The 27,616-nt window shown below is 38.0% G+C and overlaps 2 protein-coding genes across 8 annotated transcripts in view; one reads left to right on the forward strand and one right to left on the reverse strand.

Moving 5' to 3' along the window:
• sv (paired box protein shaven) overlaps window positions 1-26,283 on the reverse strand; it is a 46,351-nt gene extending 20,068 nt beyond the window's left edge. For 2 of the 7 annotated variants that reach the window (XM_036819136.3, XM_036819053.3), the window contains exons 1-3: window positions 19,274-19,651; window positions 16,177-16,317; window positions 16,071-16,109 (exon numbers count right to left, since the gene is read on the reverse strand). In XM_036819136.3, the coding sequence (XP_036675031.3) occupies window positions 16,071-16,109; window positions 16,177-16,317; window positions 19,274-19,625 (532 nt within the window). In that variant the 5' untranslated portion in view covers window positions 19,626-19,651. Of the gene's footprint in view, window positions 1-3,013; window positions 3,746-16,070; window positions 16,110-16,176; window positions 16,318-19,273; window positions 19,652-25,961 lie in introns of those variants that run through there. The other 5 variants (XM_017088746.4, XM_017088743.4, XM_017088740.4 and 2 more) reach the window with 4 other exon arrangements.
• Window positions 13,300-14,219, forward strand: LOC139353312 (uncharacterized). Its single transcript, XM_070997156.1, has 2 exons — window positions 13,300-13,879; window positions 13,938-14,219. The coding sequence occupies exons 1-2, from the start codon at window positions 13,845-13,847 to the stop codon at window positions 14,203-14,205; spliced, it is 303 nt and encodes a 100-aa protein (XP_070853257.1). The 5' UTR covers window positions 13,300-13,844; the 3' UTR covers window positions 14,206-14,219.
• Window positions 26,284-27,616: the final 1,333 nt, after the last annotated feature.

Below are 27,616 nucleotides of genomic sequence, written 5' to 3' on the forward strand. Positions count from 1 at the left end.
ACTTCATTTGCATACATCACATCGGGATTCTCAATTCTTTCACTAATTTGAATTTGCTGTGCAAATTGCTCGCTCTTACTCCATATGTAACATTTCTGATTTTAATGAGTACAGAAAGCTAAGAACTTTAAGTATAAGAAAACCAACATTGATATTAAGAAAACATTACTTTAAAAAAGTGTAAGATTGCATTTAGTCATAATACGATTTTAAATTCACAAGAAGTGTGAGAGCTCGCATTGCCGGATAGTAGTGTACCATTCAAAATTGACTGGCCTATGTTCCTCAAGAGGAGTAGTAGGGACATAACCCATTCGGCCACTGAAACAGGACACCAATTGTCCGTTAGATTTGGCTCTCTTGAAATACTCACACGGTATATATCCATGATACATTATCTGCCACAATTTATATGAGTTGAGATATTCACCGTCAAAAGTTGTGAAAAAATTCAACAAACATTTATTTTTATACTCAATGTAAACAACTTAAAAACACAGAAAATGAACATTTGAGCTTCGATAAATCTTAAAAAGAAACTGTGTCATCAAAAAAATGTAATTGACATTTTTATGATCCGGAGGTCCAACGCTAACAGAAGTTGCCATCAATCGCTTGGCAGCGTTTAAGATTATGATTAATACAGAATTTAATCAGTTTCTTATCAGTGTATACATATATAATCAAGCAAAAAGTCCGCCAAATTCTCGTTTTGCGTATAACTCTTGAACGGAACATCGCATTTTAGCAAATGAGGTGTCATTTGACGCGTGTTTAACGTGAGAATATAACTGGACTTCCTTACTTCAACCGACCCAACAGACCAAATTCTATAAATTTTCACTTTTACACTTTCACCGCTCTTTTTCCCAAACCAATTGATCTTTGTATGCAATACGTTTGGTTTTTGCGATACCTTTCGATTGATGTATAACTCGTAACGAGTATCACTCGTAACGGACAATCACAGTAGATTTTCATTTATTCGTCTATATATAGTAGTCGCATTCGTACCCTTCATCACCACGCGCACTGCCGTCCACAGTCAAAAGTATAAAATATAACTACCTTTTCAATGCGAGTACCACAAAATTCAATTAAGTCTCCTGTACACCTTATATTAAAAGAGTAGACAATAAAATGGATTGCTCCAGGACCGAACTTGGTCCTTTTGGGATCAGAGACAGACGCTCTACGGAATAGGCAACTTCTAACTGATTTATCTCTCGAAATAATGTACTCTTTATTTACCTTATTCAATCACAACAAAAAAGACATCAACTTTAAAATAAAGGTTTTTGTTTTCGCATTTAATAAAAAACAAAAAAGTGCACCATGACATGTACATTAATGTCCAAAATTTTTCAAATTAAAAGATTATCTCAGGAACGGTCACTTGCAAATCCCTATCTCCTTGCACTCCTTTCAGCTGAGTAACGGATTCATGATAGTCAAGGCATTCACTCTTGTTATTTCATTATACAAAACAATTTTGGGAACGATAAAGAATTTATAAACTTTGTTGTATCAAAGGAATTATATTTGCAATTTAATGTTAGGTAGAAAAAATAGCAGCTGAAAATGTTGAGGTGTTTTTACACATTTACTTGGCTTTGACCCATGCTTCTGGAAGCAAACAGCAGGATATCTACTGCAGTAAAACTATGAACAAAGGACCATTGTTGGTGCCTCAATTGTCATTTAATAATGAACCTATTGAATCTCAATATCAGAAGAATGTGTAAAACGTTATTGTAGCGACTTACTCGGTAATATATAGAGGCCCGATAAATCAAGGTCTTAAGCAGTATCACTGTGGATGGTAAAACACGAGGTGACGAGGTGCACAAAGAGAGCGTGCAAAGACGACAACTATATATAACCATAGAATTGAAAATGTGCTGTGATGGTCCGATCCTAGAAGGAACGCTATAGTCTAGTGCCTGGACTACTAGGTACCTTTTGCTCAGCCTCACGTAGTGCGAGGGAGATGGAGATATGCATGCTGCAAATCGGCTGCTTTCGAAATGGCAGTTTATTAGGTTTTAACTTTTTAATGAATGGTCTGATTTAAATTGTTGACATGTACACTCAGAAAAAAATCAAGAATTTCGTGCTTGAATCAAGTATTTTCGGAGTCAAAACTTCTCCAAGCTTCTTAAATCTAGACATATTTGTACTAAAAACAAGAACAATTTAAATATATAGTCAGAAAGTTGCAGGCATGGTTTCAGGACGAATAATTCTTAAATCAATTTACATTTATTGTAAATTTAAGTTGGGTTTTAATTAGTAAGTAGTAAGAGAAGTAAGTATTTGAAACTGAAATAAACGAGATATATCTAAATAATATTAATATTTTAAGTTAACTTACGACTTGCCGCTTACGGGCATTAACACTGTGTAATTTATGAGCCTTATATACCGAGTACTTTCAGAATAAACAGTTGGGAATTATTAGATATATAAATAGAAAATGTGTTCAACGAGAGAAATTTTCCAGCACGAACGTTCTTAAATGGTAAGCATGAAATCGTTCCTAAATCAAGGTTGCTTGTACTTGATTTTAGCATGGTGTTTTTCCCCGAGTGTAGATGAGTATTTATAATCAAATCACAATTGGTCTCACATATGCCCATAATGCCAAAACCTGTTTAGCTCCCACATTTTGTAATATCGTGTAATGCTGATCAATATATATCTACATGCCAAAAATTCAAATCAAATCGAACCATTCATTCAAAAGTTATAAGGAAATATAGTGTGCAATCTCGGAAACTGCCGATTTGGTGCATGCTTATCTCCATCTTAGTGTAACGGGTATCAAATAATCGTCTACTGTTTTTTATACGTTTTTTTTCAGTTTAAAGAGTTATTATTAGGATATTTTTTGGCTTTGCTATGGCAATTATCGCTTGTTACTTGTAATCAACTATTATATGCTGTCAAAGCTAAAAGTATAAGCATGTGTAATTTATAAAATGCATAAAATGCATAAAGAATAGAGTATTACATGTATAATATTCCATCATATTCTGGTTGTAGCGATAGGCTGTAGATAGGTCCATTTTACAGCAGTTTAGGTATCGATGAAGTAGTTGTATTATATTTCCTTTTGTTGAAACAAAATCAGAATTTGGACACAATCACTATATTTTTTTTCACTTTGATCACCATTTTATCAAAATTTGGATACCGGAAAAGCTTTAACTGTAAGCGTGACATACGTATCGCACCGCAACCGCAAACCGTAACGGTAAACCGAACCTGTAATCGATGCCGATACAGCTCTAGAAGTCCTCCGATTGCAACAACGAAGTTCTGATTGACGGTTTGGGAAAGCACTGGCCATCGGCTGGCAGCTGGAGATGAAGTTTGGTTTTCGTTGGGTACTCCTTTGCATAAGTAAAGTAGACCGAACACTCGCGTTGCTGTGGCTTGTTCAGTTGGCCCGGGATTCCTTTTCAACCGTTGACATTACTTTTTCTTCTTTTATTTAAAAGTGTGTTTTCTCTTTCGTTTTGTGTACCGTAAAATATTGCTAACCATTTTTTCCGGACTGTTTGATGCCAGCCGCAGAGATTCTGCGCACGGTTTCCTTATTCTTATCTACTTCTACTATTTTTGCTTATCCCTATCTCTACTCAGTGTGGGATGGCGCGGGCGTTTGCATGTCCTTGGAAATACTTGGTCCTTTTTACGCTTACAACGCCACCGCGCCGCCCACCCGTAACGGTTGGCGTTGACTCCGGGCAGCCGTTCCCATCTTACTGCAACCAGCCAATAAAGACAGCCCGAAGCCGAGGGACAGGCAAAGGCGTAGCATCGCCGCAAACGACAATACTGGGAGGCTGCTCTTGTGGTGGCCAATCCGATTGCTCAGCCCTGCGACAGTATTTGGGTGGATGGATTGACAAAGGTGTTTATTTTTAGGCAGTTGTTTGGCTTTTGCAGCTAATGGCAGCCAGCAAGGGGCCAAGCAACCGAATCATCAGACTTATCGCCATGTGTGCCGTGCACAGCTTTAAACCATCTTGGCTTCCATGGCTAAAAACATGATTCATGGTCAGCCTTTTAAAACTTTAAATAATATACCGCTTCAAATTTTGAACAACATTCAAAGCATATTTTAACTTGTACATGTGCTGCGAGTTCGTCTTGGACTATTCCAAAAAGGGCCTTCAAAGTTCACACATTTGAGAATGGAGTGGAGTAGGCGGGCGGCCTCGCAATCCACCAATAGCCACAAAGAAAGCCAGGCACCAATCACAGCACGCCTTCCTGCCCACCACACTAAGTGCTGCCTCTGCATATTTCGACATCTCTTTCACACACTTGAATGACTCGGTTGCCGTTGCCTCGCACAAGCACGTCGGCACTTGCCCATTGAAATTTTATAAATGATATCATGTTCGAAAGTATTATAAAACAAGAGAAACGCTATAGCCTCGACTGTTAGATACCCGTTAGTCAGCTAAAAGGAGTGAGGGAGGGATGGAGATATGCTTAAGGCAACTCTGCTTTTTCCACTAACACGCCTTGCCTATAGCGCCCCTAGCGTCTTCATGGCGTATTAGCTGATTAACTGCATGTGGTGTGCCATCTCTATTGGGTGGCAAAATATTCATTATTATTTGGTTATAACTTTTTTAAGACTGGTCCAATTAATTATTAATTGTTAATAATTATTTGGCATGTAGATGGGTATTGCTAATAAGAACAATATCTCATTTAAGTTTTAACAAAATATTAAAAACGCCCACATTTTTTAATCAGACGGGTTCTGTTGTCACGCTCGTTTGTGGGCGTTAGAGGGGGCGTGACACCCTGCTGAAACAAACTTGCGCTGCACAGGAGGACTACGAATCTGCATGCCAAGTCCCAACATTCTTGCTCTTATAGTTTCTGAGATCTCAGCGTTTACACGGACAGGCGGATCGCTAAATCGACTCGGCTAGTGATCCTGATCAAGAATATACTTAATTTAAAGGGTCGGAAACGCTTCCTTCTACCTGTTACATACTTTCCGACGAATCTAGGGGTATACTAGATTCTAAACGCTAGATTTTCTACGAGTAACGAGTACAATTAAGTCTACTACTTTGTACAGCGGGACTGTAGGTAAAGAGTGGGTCCTTGCGATGTCAGACGTTATCTATCTACTCCTATACTACTATTTAATACATTCTCGCACATGAAAACCATTCATGGTCCTCTACATTCAATAAAGTTGTCGAAAAATAAGAGGGTGTGTTGTATTCGATGAAAAATTTGAACCAAGTAGAAGATAGCGTATATGTCCGTGTGAACGCCGTAATCTACATTAAAATTTGACATGCAGTACCAGTGAAGTCTATATATGTTTTAACTAGGTGTTACGTCCTCTTTACCGCAACCACAAACGCCTACAACGCCTAGAGACTCAAAATGTAACGGCTTGTTTAATTTCTTGAAAAGTATTTAACAGTACACAGAAGCGTTTCCGACCCTATGAAGTACATGAACATATTCTTGATCAGGACGAGTAGTCTAGTCCATCTAGACGCGTCCGTATGTCCGCATAAACGTAGTAAGTTTTAAAACAAGAGAGTGGAGAACAAAGCTGCAGATTCTAGTATCGACTCCCTTCGTATGCAAGTCGAAAAATTCACAATGTGCCCACAGCTTGTATGTATGATTTTAAATGACAAATAAAATGCCTTGCCTGCCTAGTACTTATTATTGGACAGTTGTTCAAGAAGTTATTAAGAAATTAAGGTTAGTAGCCCTTAAAAAAGTGTTGCCTCTAGCCCACTCCACTCGTGCTTTGCTGGCACACAAACAGGGATAGGTTGCCGTACGGATTACACTGCAGTACGGTTCACCGGCTTTTTGACGGTGAGTCATAAAATGTATTTACATCAGCGATTTTGTTAAAAAATTGACATCAAAAAATCGGTTGCATTTCATCTCCATTTTTATACCCTTGCAGAGGGTATTATGATTTTAGTCAGAAGTTTGCAGTTTCACGCAGTGAAGGAGACGTTTCCGACCCCATAAAGTATATATATTCTTGATCAGCATCACTAGACGCGTCGATCTTGGAAATGACATTTTTCAATTAGTTCAAAATTTGGAATTTAATTTTTTCAAAATCGGAGAACTATATCATATAGCTGCCACAGAAACGATTTGAAAATTAAACAAGGAAGAACGCTATAGTCGAGTACCTCGACTATCAGATACCCGTTACTCAAAGGGAAATGGAGATATGCAAGCAGCAAAGCGAGATTAAAATGCGCCACCTACCGGCGGTAGACAGATTTAAGCGTTATGGGCGTTAGAGTGGGCGTGGCAAATTTATTTTTGGATCAATCGATAGGTATTGAAGACACCAATACATTTCAGTTAAAATTGTTTATCTAGCATGAAAACTGTGGGCGTCACAGGTTTGGGCGGCTTGTGGGCGTTAGAGTGGGCGTGGCACATTGCTGAAACAAACTTGCGCTGCGTAAGAAGCTCAGGAATCTGCACGCCAAATCTCAATAGCCTAGCTCTTATAGTTTCCGAGATCTCAGCGTTCATCCGGACAGACGGACAGACGGACATGGCTAGATCGACTCGGCTAGTGATCCTGATTAAGAATATATATACTTTATGGGGTCGGAAACGCTTCCTTCTGCCTGTTACATACTTTCCGACGAATCTAGTATACCCTTTTACTCTACGAGTAACGGGTATAAAAATACTATGAAACAAATTATAGCTTCAGTGTTTTTTGAAATATTATCTTTTACTTTTGGGAATATCATTTTTTGTATTTTTAAATTTAATAATTATAACTGCAAGGGTATACAAACTTCAGCTTGCCGCAGTTAACTTCCTTTCTTGTTATAAGTAAGTTACCACATTTTGATCGGACGATTTCGCAGTTGGCTCTGGCGGAACTTAGGGTATGTACCTAGATTATTTTAAATTGACAATTGACACTTTTACAAAATCTTTAAAAATGTGGGCGGTATATATGCAGTCTTTAGAGCAATGGGCGTTTGTGGGCCTGGCACATTGGGATTACAAACTTAATCAGAAGAATACGCAAATCTCAATTTGCTTTTATAGTTTCCGAGCAGTCGGCTCTACCGGCGTCGCAATCGACTGAGTGATGGTTTTGAGCAGTGACGGGTGCTCAAACATATACAAGAAATTGGTAATTTGATAGTCGAGGCACTCGGTTGTAGCGTTGTTAAAGCTTAAGATTTGTTACTCTCTGAGAAGTGGGTACAACAAATATGCTAGAAATGGGACATTAATATCGCCTTTATCAAAAAAGCAACTTGATCGGAGCAGCTGCTTAAGTTTTTATACCAGTTACTCGAAGAGTAAAAGGGTCTACTAGATTCGTCGGAAAGTGTTGGATATTCTACGGACTCTACTTCAGTAGGATGCCACGCCCACTCTAAAGCCCCCAATCGCCCACAACGCTAAAGCCTGTCTAGGGCCCACATTTTTGAAGATTTTGTGAAAGGTTAGAAAAGTGTAAATTTTGTTCTACATGTTCTACATCGACACGTTAAAAGATGTTGCAATTGGAAAGGAATAATACACTAGTTGGAGCAGTGGCGTACTCTCTTGTTAAAAGTATTTTTAAATCAATTTATATGAAAAAAAACGTAATTAGATATGTTTGGAAATGTATTGGGATCTTTTTTTCGAATGTGTATAAGATATCCGTTTAAAAAACCCGACATATTAATAAGAAGTGGTATGATTTCGTGAATTTTTATTTATTGATTTTGATTTGATGTGCAATTTTACGAAAATAGGAAGATATTACATTTATAAGTTCATGTAATAATACATTTCGTTGTAACATAATTAACTAATTAAAAAATATACATAATTTTTCAACAGTTGCTGCCAAAGCAATGGGGCCGTCGATTTCTATATTCAAGCGTTTGCGCCATCTATACGATTTCTTTACAGACAGGTCGGCATTCAACAAACAAGAAGTTGTAAAATGTTTTTTTAAAAGTGATTGCATACTTTTTGCCGTTGCAGCAACCGCAATCTTTTATATTATTTAAAATATGAAAAAATTTCAAAAAATAGAAAAGTCCTGTATCATTCAACCGGATTTTAAATGACAAATTTATTGATGCCATAATGTACAAGAAGTATGCTCAAAACTATGAGTAGACTTAACTTTTGTCTCGTCAAAATACTTATGCCGACTAAAGTATATTCAATTAGTCGAGTTTATAATTATTTTTCACCACAAAAGAAGTTTTTACCTCGTTAAAAGGGGCTTTTATCTATATCACTGTGGACGGCAGTCCACGTCGTGACGAAGCACACCAGGAGAGTGTGCAAAGCGACTACTATACATACACGAATAAATGAAAATCCGATCGTATCGAGTAAAACTTTAACCGAAAGGTATTGCAAAAACTAAAAGGATTGCATACCAATACAATATATACTATATATACCATAAAAATCAATCGGTTTGGGAGATAGAGCGTTGAAAGTGTAAAAGTGAAAATTTAGAAATTTTGATCTGTTGGGGACGTTGGGAATAAATCCACAAGTTCATTAGTCTAGTTGTATTCTTACTTTAAATACGCGTCGAATGACACCTCATTTGCTAAAATCCGATGCTCCGTTCAAAAGTTACACGTTATTTTAGGGTCCTGGAAATTTAAGATGATGTTAAACAGCTTAATATAGGAATATTTAGTCCTATCTCTTTTGGAAAACCTCGCTAGCTTGGCGGGAAAACAGCTATAAATAGCTAAATTTCGTACGCCCGTAACTTGTGAATTTCTAAAGCTACATGCTTGTGCCATATGTCGCTGGAACCAAAATTTGTCTAAAGGTATCGCAAAAACTATAAGGATTGGATACCAATACTATAATTAAACAAGGAAGGAATCGATAGGTTTTGATGAGAACAATACATTTCAGTTAAAATTTTTATTCTAGCATCAAAACTGTAGGAGCCACAGTTTTGGGCGGTTTGTGGGCGTTAGAGTGGGCGTGGCACATTGCTGAAACAAATTTGCGCTGCGTAAGAAGCTCAGGAATCTGCACGCCAAATCTCAATAGCCTAGAAAAAGAATATACTAAACTATAAGAGCTAGGTTATTAAGATTTGGCATGCAGATTCCTGAGCTTCTTGCGCAGCGCAAGTTTATTTCAGCAAGGTGCCACGCCCACAAAAGAAGAATAACAATTTTAACTGAAATGTATTGTTCTCATCAATACCTATCGATTGACCTAAAAAAATTGCCACGCCCACTTTAACGCCCACAAACTTCAAAAAATCGTAAGTCTGAACGCGGATATCTCGGAAACTAGCAAAGATAGAGAATTGGGATTTCAGATTTAGATTCCGTAGCCTTGAGCGCAGCGCAAGTTTGTTACGCGAATATGCCACGCCCACTCTAACGTCTACAAACCGCCTAAGCCTGTGCTAGATACAAAATTTTAACTGAAATGTATGTAACAAGGAAGAACGCTATAGGCGAGTACCTCGACTATCAGATACCCGTTACTCAGCTAAAGGGACCAAAGAGAAATGGAGATATGCAAGCAGCAAAGCGAGATTAAAATACGCCACCTACCGGCGGTAGGCAGATTTAAGCGTTATGGGCGTTAGAGTGGGCGTGGCAAAATTTTTTTTTGGATCAATCGATATTTATTGACGAGACTAATACATTTCAGTTAAAATTTTGTATCTAGCATGAAAACTGTGGGCGTCACAGGTTTTGGCGGCTTGTTGGCGTTAGAGTGGGCGTGGCACATTGCTGAAACAAACTAGCGCTGCGTAAGAAGCTCCAGGAATCTGCACGCCAAATCTCAATAGCCTAGCTCTTATAGTTTCCGAGATCTCAGCGTTCATCCGGACAGACGGACATGGCTAGATCGACTCGGCTAGTGATCCTGATCAAGAATATATATACTTTATGGGGTCGGAAACGCTTCCTTCTGCCTGTTACATACTTTCCGACGAATCTAGTATACCCTTTTACTCTACGAGTAACGGGTATAATTATATAAATAAAGTACAAATATTTGAAATAAATTTTTTATTAATAAAATACTTCCTAATTTCATTTAGTGCTTAAAAATTAAGTAAATTAACTTGGTAAAGCGAATGTAGATAATCGGTATACTTAGAAGAAATTCGATACACATAAATATCTGTATATAAATGATATTATATAAGACAAAAGCAAAAAAATAGTCTTCCCATCAGCAGTCATCTTTGACTAACCGAAAAAAGAAACACAGCTGTTACTTTTATGAAAAAGGGCATCTTCTATCAGATTGGGTCACATTTAATTCCCAGTTGTGTATTCAACTGGCTTGTATGAAAGCTTTTCTTTGTCTATTGTTTGGGTACATTAAACCAACCCTCCCGACCACGCATTCAAGCAAATTTTAACTTATGTTTTGGGAATTGTGTAATTACATTTACGAATATTTATTTTTCTATATATAAGTCCCAAGTACAAGAACAAGAAGGATTATAATATTTAAGTAATCTAGCAAGAACAAGAAAGAAATATAAGTTCGGTAATCTGAAGCCAGCAACGGTTTGTGGGCCCATATATATTCTTAGTCAGCATCACTAGCCGAGTCGATCTCGACATGTCCGTTGTCTGTCTGTCCGTGTGAGTGCTGTCATCTTGGAAACAATTTTATTTTTATTTTATCAGATGACAAATCAGTTTTAGTTTTCTGGTCCGTACTTTACAGCTCCAAGTCAAAGACATACCACTTTGGGACAAGGTGACAACCCCACACCAGCAGAGTTAACTTGTTTTGAAAAATTCCATAAAATAGTTATACTAACAGCTCATGTCCTATACAACATTTGAAAATAAATTTCAAAATTTAAGCATTTATAAATTTCTAGATCACAGCGTTCATACGAACAGACGGACATCGCTAGATTAATTCGTCTACTAATACTGATCAAGAATATTTATACATTATGGGGTCGGAAACGCTTTCTTGTACCTGTTACATACCGACCAATCTAGTATCTCTTTGACTTCACGAGTAACGGATATCCAAAAGTGGCCTAAATTTACATTATTTCTGAGCTGAAAACTCTCTAATTAAACTTTTGGACGACTGGCTGTGGCCAGGCTAACACCACAAAAATCGTCTACAGTTATAAGAAAACTGCCGCTTGCAAAGAATCTAAGTGCTGTCAAGAACTTAACCCATGCCTGAATTTTCGTTACCTTGAACTTATTGCTTTTAAAAAGAATGTTTGAAGTAATTATACCCGTTACTCGTAGAGTAAAAGGGTATACTAGATTCGTCGGAAAGTATGTAACAGGCAGAAGGAAGCGTTTCCGACCCCACAAAGTATATATATTCTTGATCAGGATCACTAGCCGAGTCGATCTAGCCATGTCCGTCTGTCCGTCTGTCCGGATGAACGCTGAGATCTCGGAAACTATGGGAGCTAGGCTATTGAGATTTGGCGTGCAGATTCCTGAGCTTCTTACGCAGCGCAAGTTTGTTTCAGCACAGTGCCACGCCCACTCTGACGCCCACAAACCGCCCAAAACTGTGGCTCCTACAGTTTTGATGCTAGAATAAAAATTTTAACTGAAATGTATTGTTCTCACCAATACCTATCGATTGACCCAAAAAAAAGTTTGCCACGCCCACTTTAACGCCCACAAACCGCGAAAACCTGTGACGCCCACAATTTTCATGCTAGATAAAAAATTTTAACTGAAATGTATTGGTCTCGTCGATACCTATCGATTGATCCAAAAAAAAATTTGCCACGCCCACTCTAACGCCCATAACGCTTAAATCTGTATACCTCCGGTAGGTGGCGCATTTTAATCTCGCTTTGCTGCTTGCATATCTGATAGTCGAGGTACTCGACTATAGCGTTCTTCCTTGTTTTTTGATATGTTCGCACTTAAGACAATTCGACGATATCACAAAGAGATTGTAGATAAATCGCTCGGAATTTTTTCTTAAGATTAAATTGGATGACCTTAGATAACTTAAAATCGTTAGATTAATAGTTATCTGTAAATTGAATCATTGTTTCCAAGGAAAGGAGAAACCAGTTTGACAAGGCACGAATGTGTGGCAACGCTTGCAAAATGTCTAAACCAGGACAAATTTTAGAGGGCAGATGAGTAGCCTAATTAAATTTGTAGTAACCCGATCTAATACCCTCTGCACACAGCCGCTTAATAATCGTTGTTGCATCTTTAATCGGATTCCTGTTCATATAGAGAATCGCTTCAGCTTACAGCTGATCGGCATAAGCAAACCGTACCCGAAGGGAAGGGACGTGCAAATTCAGGTGCTCCGAAAAAATGCAAAATAATGCAAATCTAAATACAATTTGAACGCTAGCATGTGTAATGTTTTCAGCGTCAAATGATTTTGGTGCAACAGATTTTAGGTCTTGCCATGACGGGCATTAGCTGGAGGATGGTCATTTCCTTTAAAAAAAAACCCTTGCAATATTTCTTCTTAAGATGAGATCAATTGCTAAATTCCGAGCCGTTGGAAGGCTCTTTGAGCCTCCATCAACAAAAAAAATTCAAATGCATTTCTTTCTAAAAAAAAAATCACGAAACGCAAAACACAAAAACACCTTAGCTCGTAAAACAATTCTGGAATACTTAATCGATGTATTTCTTAGCCTAGTACTCAATCGATGAAAACAGCGAGCTAACCATAGGAGTGAACGAGTGGCAAATACGCGGCTAACGCTTTCTGTTTTTTTAGCGCGGTACTCAGATAAGCTAAGGAAATACCAAAAAAAAATCTGATTTAGCGAGTGAATTTCGATGAACGCCGTTAGCCGCGGCCCAAAGAATAAGAAATTTAATCTTTGGCGGTGTTCGTGCAAAAACGGTGTGGAAACTAAAAAATAAAACAAGGAAGAACGCTTTAGTCGAGTACCTCGACTATCAGATACCCGTTACTCCGCTTAAGGGACCAGAGGGAAATGGAAATATGCAAGCAGCAAAGCGAGACTGAAATGCGCTACCTACCCCTGATCACAATATATGGTTATGTGGGCGGTAAACTGATTTAAGCGTTATGGGCGTTAGAGGGGCCGTGGCGTGGCAAACTTTTTTTGGGGCAATCGGTAGTTACAATTTTTTATCTAGCATGAAGATTTTGGGCGCTACAGGTTTGGGCGGTTTGTGGGCGTTAGAATGGGCGTGGCATATTCGCGAAACAAACTTCTCTATCTTTGCTAGTTTCCGAGATATCCGCGTTCATATTTACGATTTTTTGAAGTTTGTGGGCAATCGATAGGTACTGATGAGAACAATACATTTCAGTTACAATTTTTATTCTAGCACCAAAGCTGTAGGAACCACAGCTTGGGCGGTTTGTGGGCGTTAGCGTGGGCGAGAAACAAACTTGCGCTGCGTAAGAAGCTCAGGAATCTGCATGCTACATCCTAATAGCCCATCTCTTATAGTTTCCGAAATTTTAGCGTTCAACCGGACGGACAGACAGACGGACATGGCTAGATCGACTCGGCTAGTGATCCTGATCAAGAATATATATACTTTATGGGGTCGGAAACGCTGCCTTCTACCTGTTACATACTTTCCGACGAATATAGTATACCCTTTTACTCCACGAGTAACGGGTATAAATAGAAGGAAAACTCAAAAATCGACTCTGGAGTGCAGATAAAAGAGAACTCCTATTCCAAGCTGTTGTATATTATTGTGGGACTTCACCGACAGGAAGCAGTACCACAACAGAGCAAATCTGCAGAATAGTTGAAGTTCTGGAGGGGATCTACTAGAGGATTTCAGGAACATGCCGAGTGGAACTTCGCTCCCTACATGGGCATGCTGCCGGCCGTGTCCTCGCAAAGAAAGTAAGTTCTGGCCAAAGAACTTGGTTACGTTGTACTAACAGAAGTATCTTTTTATCAGAACCACCAGAACGATCTCCGACGAGCTCTCCATTGGGGAACCACAAGACTCCACCTCCACCAGCTCTTTGATAGCTAAAGCGGAGATGGAGAACACGCTTGCTTCTATAGGGAGGACGAAAATAGGGCGCCTGCTATGGTACAGAACCATTGCCAGGATGCTGGGCGACTTCCTGCAGCATCAGACGGAACAACCCCGTTCCCAATTCGGCTCTCACTTTCTTAAGGTCCAATATGCCTATTGGGATTCGGAGAGAGAGATTCCGTGAGACGTGAAGGTAGCTTTACACTACTAATTTACATAAATAACAAGGAAGAACGCTATAGTCGAGTACCTCGACTATCAGATACTCGTTACTCAAAGGGAAATGGAGATATGCAAGCAGCAAAGCGAGATTAAAATGCGCCACCTACCGGCGGTAGACAGATTTAAGCGTTAAGGGCGTTAGAGTGGGCGTGGAAAATTTATTTTTGGATCAATCGATAGGTATTGACGACACCAATACATTTCAGTTAAAATTTTTTATCTAGCATGCAAATTGTGGGCGTCACAGGTTTTCGCGGTTTGTGGGCGTTTAAGTGGGCGTGGCAAACTTTTTTTAGGTCAATCGATAGGTCTTGATGAGAACAATACATTTCAATTAAAATTTTCTATCTAGCATCAAAACTGTAGGAGTTACAGTTTTGGGCGGTTTGTGGGCGTTAGAGTGGGCGTGGCAGTCTACTGAAACAAACTTGCGCTGCGTAAGAAGCTCAGGAATCTGTACGCCAAATCTCAATAGCCTAGCTCTCATAGTTTCCGAGATCTCAGCGTTCATCCGGACAGACAGACGGACAGACGGACAGACGGACATGGCTAGATCGACTCGGCTAGTGATCCTGATCAAGAATATATATACTTTATGGGGTCGGAAACGCTTCCTTCTGCCTGTTACATACTTTCCGACGAATCTAGTATACCCTTTTACTCTACGAGTAACGGGTATAAAAAGATTAGTCGAACATTCCATTTACTTTTATTTTAATTTCTTTGTGCACCAGCAGACTTTGCTTTTTTAAATTAGTCCAATTGATTGGTTTTCCGTTTGGCAACAAACCCAGCTGCTCGACAGTAAGACCATGCTATGTACATGCCTTGCGGGTGAACTTTGAAGACTTCGTTCACATTACAAAGAATAAGATTTTTCGACTAGTGAAACTCTTAGTCGATCTGAGTACTAGGCTTATGCAATCTCGCACTCCCTTTAGCTAGGTAACGGGTATCTTGTCGAGGGCGTTTTCTCTTGTTTTTCTTATTATTCCTATGACATCTATTTAATATCGTCGTGCAATTGGTTTGATTTTACTTTATTACTGACTACAATAGGAAGAATACTTTTAAAAATGTTGTGATGGCTTTAAAACTTACAGACTTGTTTGTGTAGAAGCGGACTGAGGAACAGACGGGAACGTCTGTTCAGCATCTACCATTAGAACCAAGAATTTATATGTCTCCTTCACAACGTTGCGAATTTCTGACCGAAATAATAGTAAAATGTCATTTTAAAACCGAAAGTAAGTACCTATGTAACCGGAAAATGATTTGATTTATAGTTTCTGTCTTTATTTGGTTTACTTTATAATGACGATGTAATTGGGATTCCCTTATAAATGTGGTTATGCAATCGGAACTGAGTTGCTATCCCGACAACTTCTTAAAAAGTCTGATGCAACTACGTAATTGTACACCGCATTGTGTATGATGGAGCCTCAATCTCAATGTGAATCAGAACTTGAGGTTGTTCGATCGTCACCTGAGTGAGTGGAACAGCGTCCAGTGTCCAATGACTATCTCCATTGACCAAACCGAATAAATACAAGAAACAAAAAGAACTCTGTCATAGTCAGGAAACAGCATTGTGGTCAAGGTACATTTTTTCAATTAGGCACGAAGATATTTGAGACAATTCCAACAAAGCCACAGAAAATTGATCGGATGGCGGTCACTTAGCTTTGTGAGAGAATATTACTGAAGCAGTAATCAGCGTGGATAGCTACGTTTACGTGGGAGATGGGTATGTGTACTAGTCGGTCTCACGATACTCGTTACTACAAATTAAATATGAAACACTATAAAATCGCTTATTTCACTTACCATCACCAGATATACTGCCCTGAGAACTGTGTGAGTCTTCTGAAAAAATTTAAGATATTTCGTACTTAAATATAGACTCAATGTAATTCGCATATAAATATGGTACCTGCCCCGTTTTGAACATCATTCATTGCAGACATCCATTCGACGCCTTGGGCCTGTGACATGAAATTGTTAGCAGATGGTGGCGTATTGGTATCCGAAATGGTGCCCAATATTCTGTTTGAATATTCGTCAAATTTGTTCACTACAGTGCAAAAAAAATATATAATTTATTAACAAAAATAACCAATAACTCTTGGTTTAGCTAAATTCGGCAAGCCGAAGTTTCTATACCCTTGCAGGCCGTTCCCATGGGAGCGTATGCAACTAAAACTAAAAAATAATTACAGAAATGTTAAGATAATGTTAAATTCTAATTTAATACCGTATATGTTAACAGAAATCGAACTATAACGGTGTTGTATTATTATTGCCTTGCAGAGGGTATAATGATTTCAGTCAGAAGTTTGCAACGCAGTGAAGGAGACGTTTCCAACCCCATAAAGTATATATATTCTTGATCATTGAATAGACGAGTCGATCTAGCCATGACCGTCTATCCATGCATCTGTCCGTTTCTACGCAAACTAGTCTCTTAGTTTTGTCGGGACTAACTATCGGGATGAAACCTTCCCAAAAGTCTTTATTGCGTGTACTGTATAAGTCGGAACGAGCCGGATCGGACAAAAATATTTTATTGCTTCCATAGGAATGATCAAAAATATTATTTGAAAAAATGTACAAATATTATAACTTTGGTGTTTTTTGACATATTAACTTCTACTTATGGGAATACCTCTCTTTTAATATTTCAGAGTTTCGAATAAAATTTAAAACAAATCGGATGGCTTTATCATACAGTTGACATATAAGGTGCACATTGCACATTATGAGGTGCAGAATATACGCGCTAGGTGGCGTGTTTTTGAAAACAGCCGATTTGCTGCATGCATGTCTCTATCCCTCTCGCGCTCCCTTAGCTGAGTAACGAATATCTGATGGTTGAGACCATATGTCTTAAAATATTTTGGACAGTAAAAATGAATTTGATTAATTACCGTGTTATATGCATTTTGACATACCGATATATACAATTTGAAATATCTTAACCATTAGCTTATTTTTCAAAGAGCCATTATCGATACTAACTATTAGCAGACATAGGACTAAAAAGATTCTAAAGCCACAAGGGTCATTCCAAATCTGAAGAATCCACATTTCTTAATATTTTTGAATAATTTAATTGAGGTTTTTTTCCTATTATCAATACGCATCTACAATCTAAAAATTTATTAAAAGTAATAGTAAATATTTTGCAAATTCAATCGAAATTGCGCACCTCATGCAGTAAATCAGCTGTTTTCGCTAATAAGGCACCAAGCCGCTAGGGGCACTAAGGGCTAGTTGGTGTTATGTACTAGTTGGCGCCAGGTGGCGTTAGCTTCAAGCAGGCATATCTCTATCCCTCTCGCACTGTCTTTAGCTGAGTAACGGGTATTTGGTAGTCGATGGCATCGCCAATAGCGTTCTGTCTTGTTAATCTTAAAATGGCACCGAAAATTCTTAGCTTAGCTTAGCCTGTATGTCAGAATATGGACATCACATATATATAGGATGTACCTCCTGGGTTACAGTCAAAAAAATCGTGGCGGTCATTATTAGACATAGGGTTTTTGGGAGATCTTTGTCCACAAGCCCTTTCATACATAAGAAGTGTCGTTATTTAATTTAACACACTGAGTACACTAGGAATACTAACAAAAAGGGGTACAATAATAATCAAAGCACTTTACAGCATTCGGTGTACAGCAAAACATGTACACCTTTTTAGGGCGAATGATTCAAAAGGCCTTATGAATGTATTTATGTAGGAGTCTAAGAAGATATTTAAGCAACAAGCGACTGTTCCCGAGTTTTCACACCACACCAACGCGCTTCCTAGCGTCGATTTATTGGCTTATAACTTATTAAGGAATTTTCCTATTCGATCTATGGCATGTAGACGGATATTGATAATCAAAACAATCCCATTAACGCTTTTATAAAATATTGAAAAATGCGGTCGCCAGTCAGACAGATTCACTCAGACAGAGGCACTCCGATGCATCAAACTAAAACTTATAAACTATCTTATAATTTCCGAGAGCTCAGCGTTTATACGGACAGCCAAGCGGAAGGAAATGGCTGATCAAGAATATATATACTTTATAGGGCCAGAAACGGTTCCTTCTGCCTGTTACATACCTTCCGACGAATACCCTTTTGTACTACGTGTACAATAGTAATAGTAAGTTGTGTGTAAGTATTTTGTTGTTGTGACAGTAACTATTTCATTGTTCAAATTTACAAAGTTCAATTGATGAGAGTCAAAACTCAGATTTCACTGACCGAAGAAACAAGATTCTTCTATTAAATAGAATTATCTGTTTTATTGTGGTCCGATTGTTAAAGGTTTAAATAAATCTGTAGATACTGACAAATAAACTTAATTTCTTAGCAATTAAATTTATTTTCTTGTATACCCAAACATACCTATGTGTTATACATTTTTGCATTTTTTTATAGTGCATGGACCTACAGTATAAATGATGCCTATTTAGGAATTCTCTGGTAAAGATCGTGGAACATTCCAATGTGAAGACATATAAAATTTCCTTTTACCTAAAATTCCGTGACTTGGAGCAAACACCTTTCATTTAATTTCTGGTTCCTAAAGCATTCGTACAACTCGAACATGAATACAAGAAGAATCGATTTCTGCCAAAATCCTGGGAGGGGAAATAAAGGTTTGCAATCGCGTCCCAAGTGCATTGCTCTTGTGAGCTTGCTTAACTATTCCCCATCTCTTCTGTCAGCAAATGCTATTGTTCTTTAGTTTCGGACGTTTGTAGCTTGGATTAACATCCTCTTCTCCGACGGTCAACATTTTTCTCAAGAAAATTTTAATAGAATGAAAATGTAATCTTTTGTTTAACTCCATTACTCGTTAATGTAAACGTGAATATATCAATTGACTTATTTTATTTGTCATTATCTAAAAAAAACTTTATTTAAGGTCAGTTCTAAGCATGAAAATGTCAAAGTTGGTGTTTGTGTCGTTCACCTAAGCTAATATTTTTTTTCATAATAATGTCAATAAAATGTATTAACCCTCTGGTTACCTTTTGACTTATCTTCCATATGTGATGAGGTAAAGACGTTACTACCGGCATGATGTTGATGATCATGCTGATTTTGATTGGGGTTGATAGCAGTGCTTAGGCTATCACCTGTCGGCGTGCTCTGCAAAGTGTGTAATGTCGGTGAAACGGCCTGATGCTGTTGATGTGATAGGTGATGGTGTTGCAAATGCTGGTGATCGTGCTCATGCTGGCCTGTACTTGTATTCAGTGTTTGTTCTTGGGTACTGTGAAGAATCTGCGGCTGGTGTATATTACGGTGTTGAAGCTGATGTGAGAGTGTCCCGAGCCCATGGCTAAGATGTGACGATGTCTGCATATCCATTATGAGCATCAGGGCTTCAAAAAATATTAAAGGAACTGGAATTTAAAAACAATTTAAAGTTTTTTAATTTTTAAATATATGGGCTTAGAGTTAAATTCGTTAATCTAAAGAATACAGAAATTTAGTTGGTTGAACGTTTACGAAATTTTTGAAGTGTACTTACTTAGTGAATATATAATCATTTTCCGTCCCAAAATTCGAAATCATAACTCTTTTATGCCGCATGTGCGATAGTAACGATATGTTTCGACCCATAGTAAATGGGCATTATATTCTTTTTCTGAATTAATAGTACTGGGCCAGTGTCTTAAGAATCTGATGTCTATATATTCTTGATCACACTCACTGGCTGAGTCGATCTAGCCATGTTTGTCCATCCGTGTGAACGCTGAGTTAGGATTAAGCATAGAAAATCTAGGGGTTAAGTTTGTTATAGCGGAGTACCACGCTCACTCTAACGCCCACAAGCTCCCATAACGTTAATGTCTGTCTGGCTCCTACATTTTTGATGATTTTGGTTTCATTGTAAAATGAAAGTGATCGCATTATTTTATTAGTTATGACTAACTAAGTTAAAGAGGCTTTGGCATGGTCAGTAGCACAGCTACCGTCCGCTACCTACCCTGCGCTGGGATCAATGGAGTGTGCCACGCCAATAGAAAAGCCCTAATACTTCACTTTACTTGTAAATTTAAAACACAGTAACGGGTATCTGATAGTCGACGCAGTTGACTATAGTGGTTCTTCTTGATACTAGATTCGTCGAAAAGTATGTAGAAGGAAGCGTTTCCGACCACAAAAAAAAATATATTCTTGATTGACTAGTGAAGCTGAGTCGATATAGCCATGTCCGTCTGTCCGAATGAACGCTCGGAAACTATAAAAGCTGCAATACTGGGACTAGGCATGCAGATTCTAGAGATTCCTGCGCAGAGAAAGTTTGTTTCGTCAGTGTGCCACGCCCACTCTAACGCTAGAATCCATTTTTTTACTGAAATGTATTGTTCTCATCATTTTCTGTCGATTGACCCAAACAAGTTTCCCACGCCCACTCTAACGCTAGAAAAAATTGTAACTGAAATGTATTGGTCCACTCTAACGCTCATAACGCTTTAATCTGTCTGCTGCCCACAGCCTTATATTGAGATAGCCATATATACATAGGTGGCGCGTTACAATCTCGCTTTGCAGATAGCATGTCTCCATCTCTCTTTGGTCCCTTTAGCTGAGTAACGGGTACCTTAGGTCGAGGTACTCGACTATAGCGTTTCCCTTGTTTTTTAAATATTTTTCGGTCATTCCTAATGGAGCAATAGGATGTAGTTGCCAGATTCCACTGCTGTAGAAAGAGAAATAGACTTTAAAGAAAGTGTCATCCCGATAGCTTTGAAACTGAAAGTGCAGCTTTTAGCACTGTGGACGGCAGTAAACGTAGTGACGAAGCGCACCAGGAGAGTGTGCAAAGACGACTACACAGAACAATATCCGGAACAATATCCGTTTGATATTGTCTCCTCAATTTTTACATATCACTTTTATTATTATACCCGTTACTCGTAGAGTAAAAGGGTATACTAGATTCGTCGGAAAGTATGTAACAGGCAGAAGGAAGCGTTTCCGACCCCATAAAGTATATATATTCTTGATCAGGATCACTAGCCGAGTCGATCTAGCCATGTCCGTCTGTCCGTCTGTCCGTATGAACGCTGAGATCTCGGAAACTATGAGAGTTACAATACTGGGATTAGGCACGCAGATTCCTGATATTCCTGCGCAGCGCAAGTTTGTTTCAGTAGAGTGCCACGCCCACTCTAACGCCCACAAACCGCCCAAAACTGTGGCTCCTACAGTTTTGATGCTAGAATAAAAATTTTAACTGAAATGTAATGTTCTCATCAATACCTATCGATTGACCCAAAAAAACGCCACCCTAACGCCCATAAACCGCCCACAAACTTCAAAAAATCGTAAATATGAACGTGGATATCTCGGAAACTATCAAAGATAGAGAATTGGGATTTTAGATTTAGATTCCGTAACCTTATACGCAGCGCAAGTTTTTTACGCGAATATGCCACGCCCACTCTAACGCCACAAGCCGCGAAAACCTGCGACGCCCACAATTTTTATGCTAGATAAAAAACTGAAATGTATTGGTCTCGTCAATACCTATCGATTGGTTTTTACGCGAATATGCCACTCCCACTCTAACGCCCATTACGCTTAAAAATGTATACCGCCGGTAGGTGGTGCATTTTAATCTCGCTTTGCTACTTGCATATATCTATTTAGCTGAGTAACGGGTATCTGATAGTCGAGGTACTCGACTATAGAGTTCTTCCTTGTTATATACTGGATTTGTCGATAAGTATGTAACATGTAAAAAGGAAGCGTTTTCGACCCCATATTCTTGATCAGCATCACTAGACGAGTCGATCTAGCCATGTCCTCTTTAACGCAAACTATTCTCTCAGTTTTAAAGCGATCGGGATGAAATCTTCCCAAAAGTCTTATTTCTGTTGCAGGTAGTAAATAAGTTGGAACGAATTAGATCTGACTATCCTATGGCTTCCATGGGAAGGATATAAAATTTTTTTTCGGTGTTTTGACATATTAACTTCTATTGGGATTATTATTCTTTAAATATTTCAGAATTTTTAATACAATTATAAAAAAAATCGGACGACCTTACCATATAACTGCCAAAGGAACGATCGGGTAATTAAGTCAAAATAATAGAATAGACCGTTAGATTTCATTTTGTTACGGTAGTAAATTAAAATGGAATATTATCTTTATATTTCTGTACTTAGTTTTAAGTTTTCCTGAAATCGGAAAGCTCTGTACATACAATGCACCCACGGTAACGACCTGTAAGGGTACAGAAACTTCGGCTTAAACGTAGCATCGAAGTCTTCGAAAATGGTTAGCATCTCAAATTTAATTGTATTTAATTGATGTTTGGATAATTTAAACGTATTTACGTCTTGGACACCTCAACATGCATTTCGGTGGCTGGACTACACACACTGCACTACAACAAAGTCAAACGGCTGGCCAGGATGCTGAGCTGCGCAAGTTGGCCCTCCACCCCTTCCCAGGGAGTCATCTTTCGAGGACAGGAGAAGGACTCCCTGGCGCTGTTGTAAGCCCACTTGAGTTCAAGGTGATCGGCCATACATTGCTAAGTCCTAACAATATGTTCGTAATATTGAAAATAAACAAGGAAGAACGCTATAGTCGAGTACCTCGACTATCAGATACCCTCTACACAAAGGGAAATGGAGATATGCAAGCAGCAAAACGAGATTGAAATGCGCCACCTACCGGCGGTAGACAGATTTAAGCGTTATGGGCGTTAGAGTGGGCGTGGCCATTTTTTTTGGATCAATCGATAGGTATTGACGAGACCAATACAATACTTTCCGACGAATCTAGTATACCCTTTTACTCCACGAGTAACGGGTATAAAAATTAAAGCAAATTTAAGAAAACAAGAAAGGAAGTTAACTTCGGCACGCCGAAGTTTGTATACCCTTGCAGTTATAATTATTAAATTTAAAAATACAAAAAATTATATTCCCAATAGTATAAGGTAATATGTCAAAAAACACCGAAGCTATAATTTGTTTCATATAATTTTCCCACCAATTTTCCGATCGCTCCTACGGCAGCTATATGATATAGTTGCCCGATTTTGATAAAATGAAATACGAAATTCAGAACTAATTAAAAAATGTTATTTCCAAGCTTAGGAGGTTATATGATAAAAAAAACACGAAAGATATAATTTTTTTAAATTTTTTCTTCCGTTTATTCCTATGGGAGCTATAAGATATAGTTGTGCGATCCGGCTGGTTCCGACTTATATAGTACCTGCAAAAGAAAGAAGACCCTTGCAGAGGGTATATTGATTTCAGTCAGAAGTTTGCAACGCAGTGAAGGAGACGTTTCCGACCCCATGAAGTATATATATTCTTGATCAGCATGACTAGAAAAGTCGATCTATCCATGTCCGTCGGTCCGTCAGTTTCTACGCAGACTAGTCTCTCAGTTTAAAAGCTATCGGGCTGAAACTTTCCCAAAAGTCTTATATCTTTTGCAAGTAGTATATAAGTCGGAACCAGCCGGATCGGACAACTATATCTTATAGCTCCCATAGGAATAATCGGAAAAAAAAATTTAAAAAAATTATATCTTTGGTGTTTTTCAACATAAAACTAGGCTTGGAAATAACATTTTTTGATTAGTTCTGAATTTCAAAAAAAATTTTATCAAAATCGGACAACTATATCATATAGCTGCCATAGGAACGATCGGAAAATTGGTAGGAAAATTATATGAAACAAATTATAGCTTCGGTGTTTTTTGACATATTATGTTATACTATTGGAAATATCATTTTTTGTATTTTTAAATTTAATAATTATAACTGCAAGGGTATACAAACTTCGGCGTGCCGAAGTTAACTTCCTTTCATGTTTTTTTTTACACCATGTAATTTAAAGTTATACATGCTTCTGACAAATGGATACATTTTTTTATTTTTTTTTAAATCCTATATAAATGGTATAATATCGTGATAAAAATATGAAACCGTTGGAGACCATAAAGATAATCTCGATACGTTTTACAAAGAATCACTCCTATATCAAAGAAAGTCAGATATACTAAATATCAATCATGAGAAAAATTCAGCCAGTGAATTTATATAGTGGATCTCCTCATACATTTTTGTCACAAAAATTGATATCAGAACTTTTGAATGTTGAAGGTCGGAAAAGTCTCCTTCACTGAGTTGCAAACTTATCCTCTGCAAGGGTTTAACAAGTCTTGTGCATCGTATTGGCTTAAGATGTATATCGGCGATAAAGCAGCTTGGGCTCGAGTGAGAATTTTGTATGTGGTCTAAAGAACCAAATTTGTCATGCCAGGCTCCCTTATTATATTTGTTTCCTTTAGTTATCTAAAGGCAATCAACATACATTTCTGTAAGGTTTTAAAATGCGCAACAGAAGGCAATTGCTTTTCCCGCTCATTTAATTGTGGTTCGTCGTCGTAGCCAGCCGCCTGCCCTGCAAGGTGCACTGGCTACACGCCAGATGAAGGCTGAACCCGCGCAAACGTGTTTGCTAGCACTCATTCACCTGTTGTTAATTGACCTTTTTGGGACTATCCCTCCCCTAAGGGTCACTGTAGTCGAAGGAGCCAGCTAAGGGTATGGTGCATGGTCTAGGCCATCTGCTTTTTCTTTACACTTTTATGCGTTTAATAGAAATTGGTACCCCATAGCCGAATATGTCTCTTCATCTTCGGTTTATTTTTTGCAAGTGTGCCATCAATTCTTGCTTTGTACTTTGCATACGTAAATAATCATAAACAAATTTTCAATACGCACACATATTGTAGGAGAAAAACATTCGCCTTTAAGTTCGACTTCTTCATTTATTTATTGGTTAATTCTTCCCATGCTGCTAACACAATGAACTTGTCTTTTAAAACGTAGGTTTCGGCTCAACTGTTCACATCTTACCACCACAGTCGACCCTTTTTATTTCATTCCTTATATTTTTTGCTGGTGGGTTTTCAGAAGCGCGGGAAAATAAAGTGGAAGTGTTGGCACAGGGATGAAAGAACAAAAGTTATACCCCTGAGTTTTGTATATAGTAAATCTTCTGCACTAATATAAGATACGAAAAAAACTTGTAAGAACATTTTCTTCTTTATGTTGTTCGATTGAAAGGATTTCGAATTACATGTATATATAAATACTCATATATATATAAATATTAACTTTTATACATAGAAACAAAATGTTTTTATAAAAAGACGATTAAATTATTTTCAAATAATACTCGCATAAAGTGCTTAAGTGTTAAGCAGATAGATTAACCATACATTTCTACGTACTAGAAATCGTGATATCTTTGGTACCATAAAACAAAAGTCACGGCCAGGCATAGCGATCCTGCTTCGAGGTCATTCGGGTTTGTACACTTTGTTCTTTTCAATACCAACTCACTTTCATACTACATTCAATTCAACAAAATTAAAAGTGGGAAAAATAGCCGCATTTTCACACACTCCAGCCGAATAATGGCGAGTCAGAAAACTTAGCTAAGGCAGTCTATGAAAACAGAGAAAATAAGCAGCTCAAGGTCAGGAGCGTGGGTAAAAATAAGATATTTGAGTTCGATCCATAGAAACCATGGAAAACGGGTAAGAGCAAAAGTTGGATGAGTAAAGTGATATGTAAAATATTATTCAAATTGTTAAACATCTTTACTTTAATGATAATTCAAACAATGAGGAGTTGTAGCTTAAACTATAAGCAAGTGAACTTACTAAATATTTTTATGTTGGTGCCTCGTATTTTTAAATGTCTTAAAGCATTTAATGTGTTATAATCTAATCTATAGAACGACACTTTGTAGGTATTAAACTCTGTGAAAATCGATTTTGAAATCACACTTTTAGTTTTGATAGGTACACTCTTAGTATCACTTAAATTACAAATAATCGTCACGTCTATATAAGTTTAACGTTCTAACGACTCTTGGCAGGTTAAAAAGACAGCGTGTTCCACCTGTTGGCTATGAGTCCACGAAACACCGCGAGTTTCAGGTGGATCTTGAAGCGTACGCCAAGAGATCTCGAGCGAAACTAAATTGTTGAACGGCAATGGACGGCGGAAGCCGTTTTTACATCGCTCAAACTCAAGCGACCACTTTTTTGAGTGTGGGTATGGTGGCTTATATATTGTTTGAGTCGCGCTCAAAACTTGGCCCAAGACGGCTATACGGTTGGTCGGTTCCATTTGCGCTCAAACTGGCATTCGACTAATCGGGAGACCTAGCGTTTTGGTCGGGCGCAAAAGCTGGGCTTGAAATATGATCACCGCACCGAATGTGTGATAGAGAGAGAAAAGAAATGATTCAGCGTTGGGTCAGTGAAATATAATGTATGAGAGACTATTCCCGTTTTCGCTTTGTACGGTCTTCATGCTCAAAATGTTAGAGTGTTTTTAATAGTAATTTACGCTTTGTTTTAAACATATGTGTACGTGTCATTGTATTAATGATTATGAACGCACTCCGACAACCAATATAATGCTTGTGTACTCTTGAGTAAATAAGCAACTAAAAACCAGGCAAACCTTTCTCCTTTTCACGTATGTACAATGTACATATGTAGCCAAAAACAAAAATCTAGCCTCGATGGCGCAAACTGGAAAAACCTAAACGCTTAAACTATAAGTTACAACACTATTTTAGTCAACTTATTAAAACTTTGACTTGCAGAAGTAAGCTCCCGATTTTTATCAAAAATACTTGTACTTTGATGTTCTTAAACCCGTTCGGTGTGTATTGTATTCGTTGGAAAATATATAACCGGTAGAAGGAAGCATATCCGACCCTATAAAGTAGATTTATTATTGACAAGGATTTCTAGCCGATTCGATCTAACCATGTTCGTCTGTCAGTGTTGATCTCGGAAACTGTAAGAGCTACAAAGTTGGGATTAAGCATAGAGACTCTAAGTCTTCATGCGCATCGCAAGTTTATATCCTGATGTGACGCCCATTCTGCTAAAACCCGTCTGGCGCCCTCGTGTTTAAGATTTTTTTAAGACATAATGGACTTGAGCTTGCTAAAACTTTTCTCTAACAAAGAACTCTGTATATGAAGGCAATCATCGGATTTTGTACAAGGGTAAATAGTATTGTGGTTTGTTTATCAATACCCATCTACAAACAAATTAATAAAATTGGACCTTTAAATAGAAATAATGAGCAATAAAATTTTCCACCTGTAGGTGGAGCTAGATCGAAAAAAGAAGCAGTCGCTTTGGCGCCCACATTTTTGAAGCTAGATTCTACTAGTGGCTATGAAGATTATGTTTGTTAGATAATACGTTAAATTGGTTAGCTGAGCAACGGATATATAACAGTCGAGTCGCAGTCACTAAAAATTTCGTATTCTTCAAGTTAATATATCCTA

Source organism: Drosophila suzukii, chromosome 4 (genome assembly GCF_043229965.1).
Source record: "Drosophila suzukii chromosome 4, CBGP_Dsuzu_IsoJpt1.0, whole genome shotgun sequence".
Classification (NCBI taxonomy): Eukaryota; Metazoa; Arthropoda; class Insecta; order Diptera; family Drosophilidae; genus Drosophila; species Drosophila suzukii.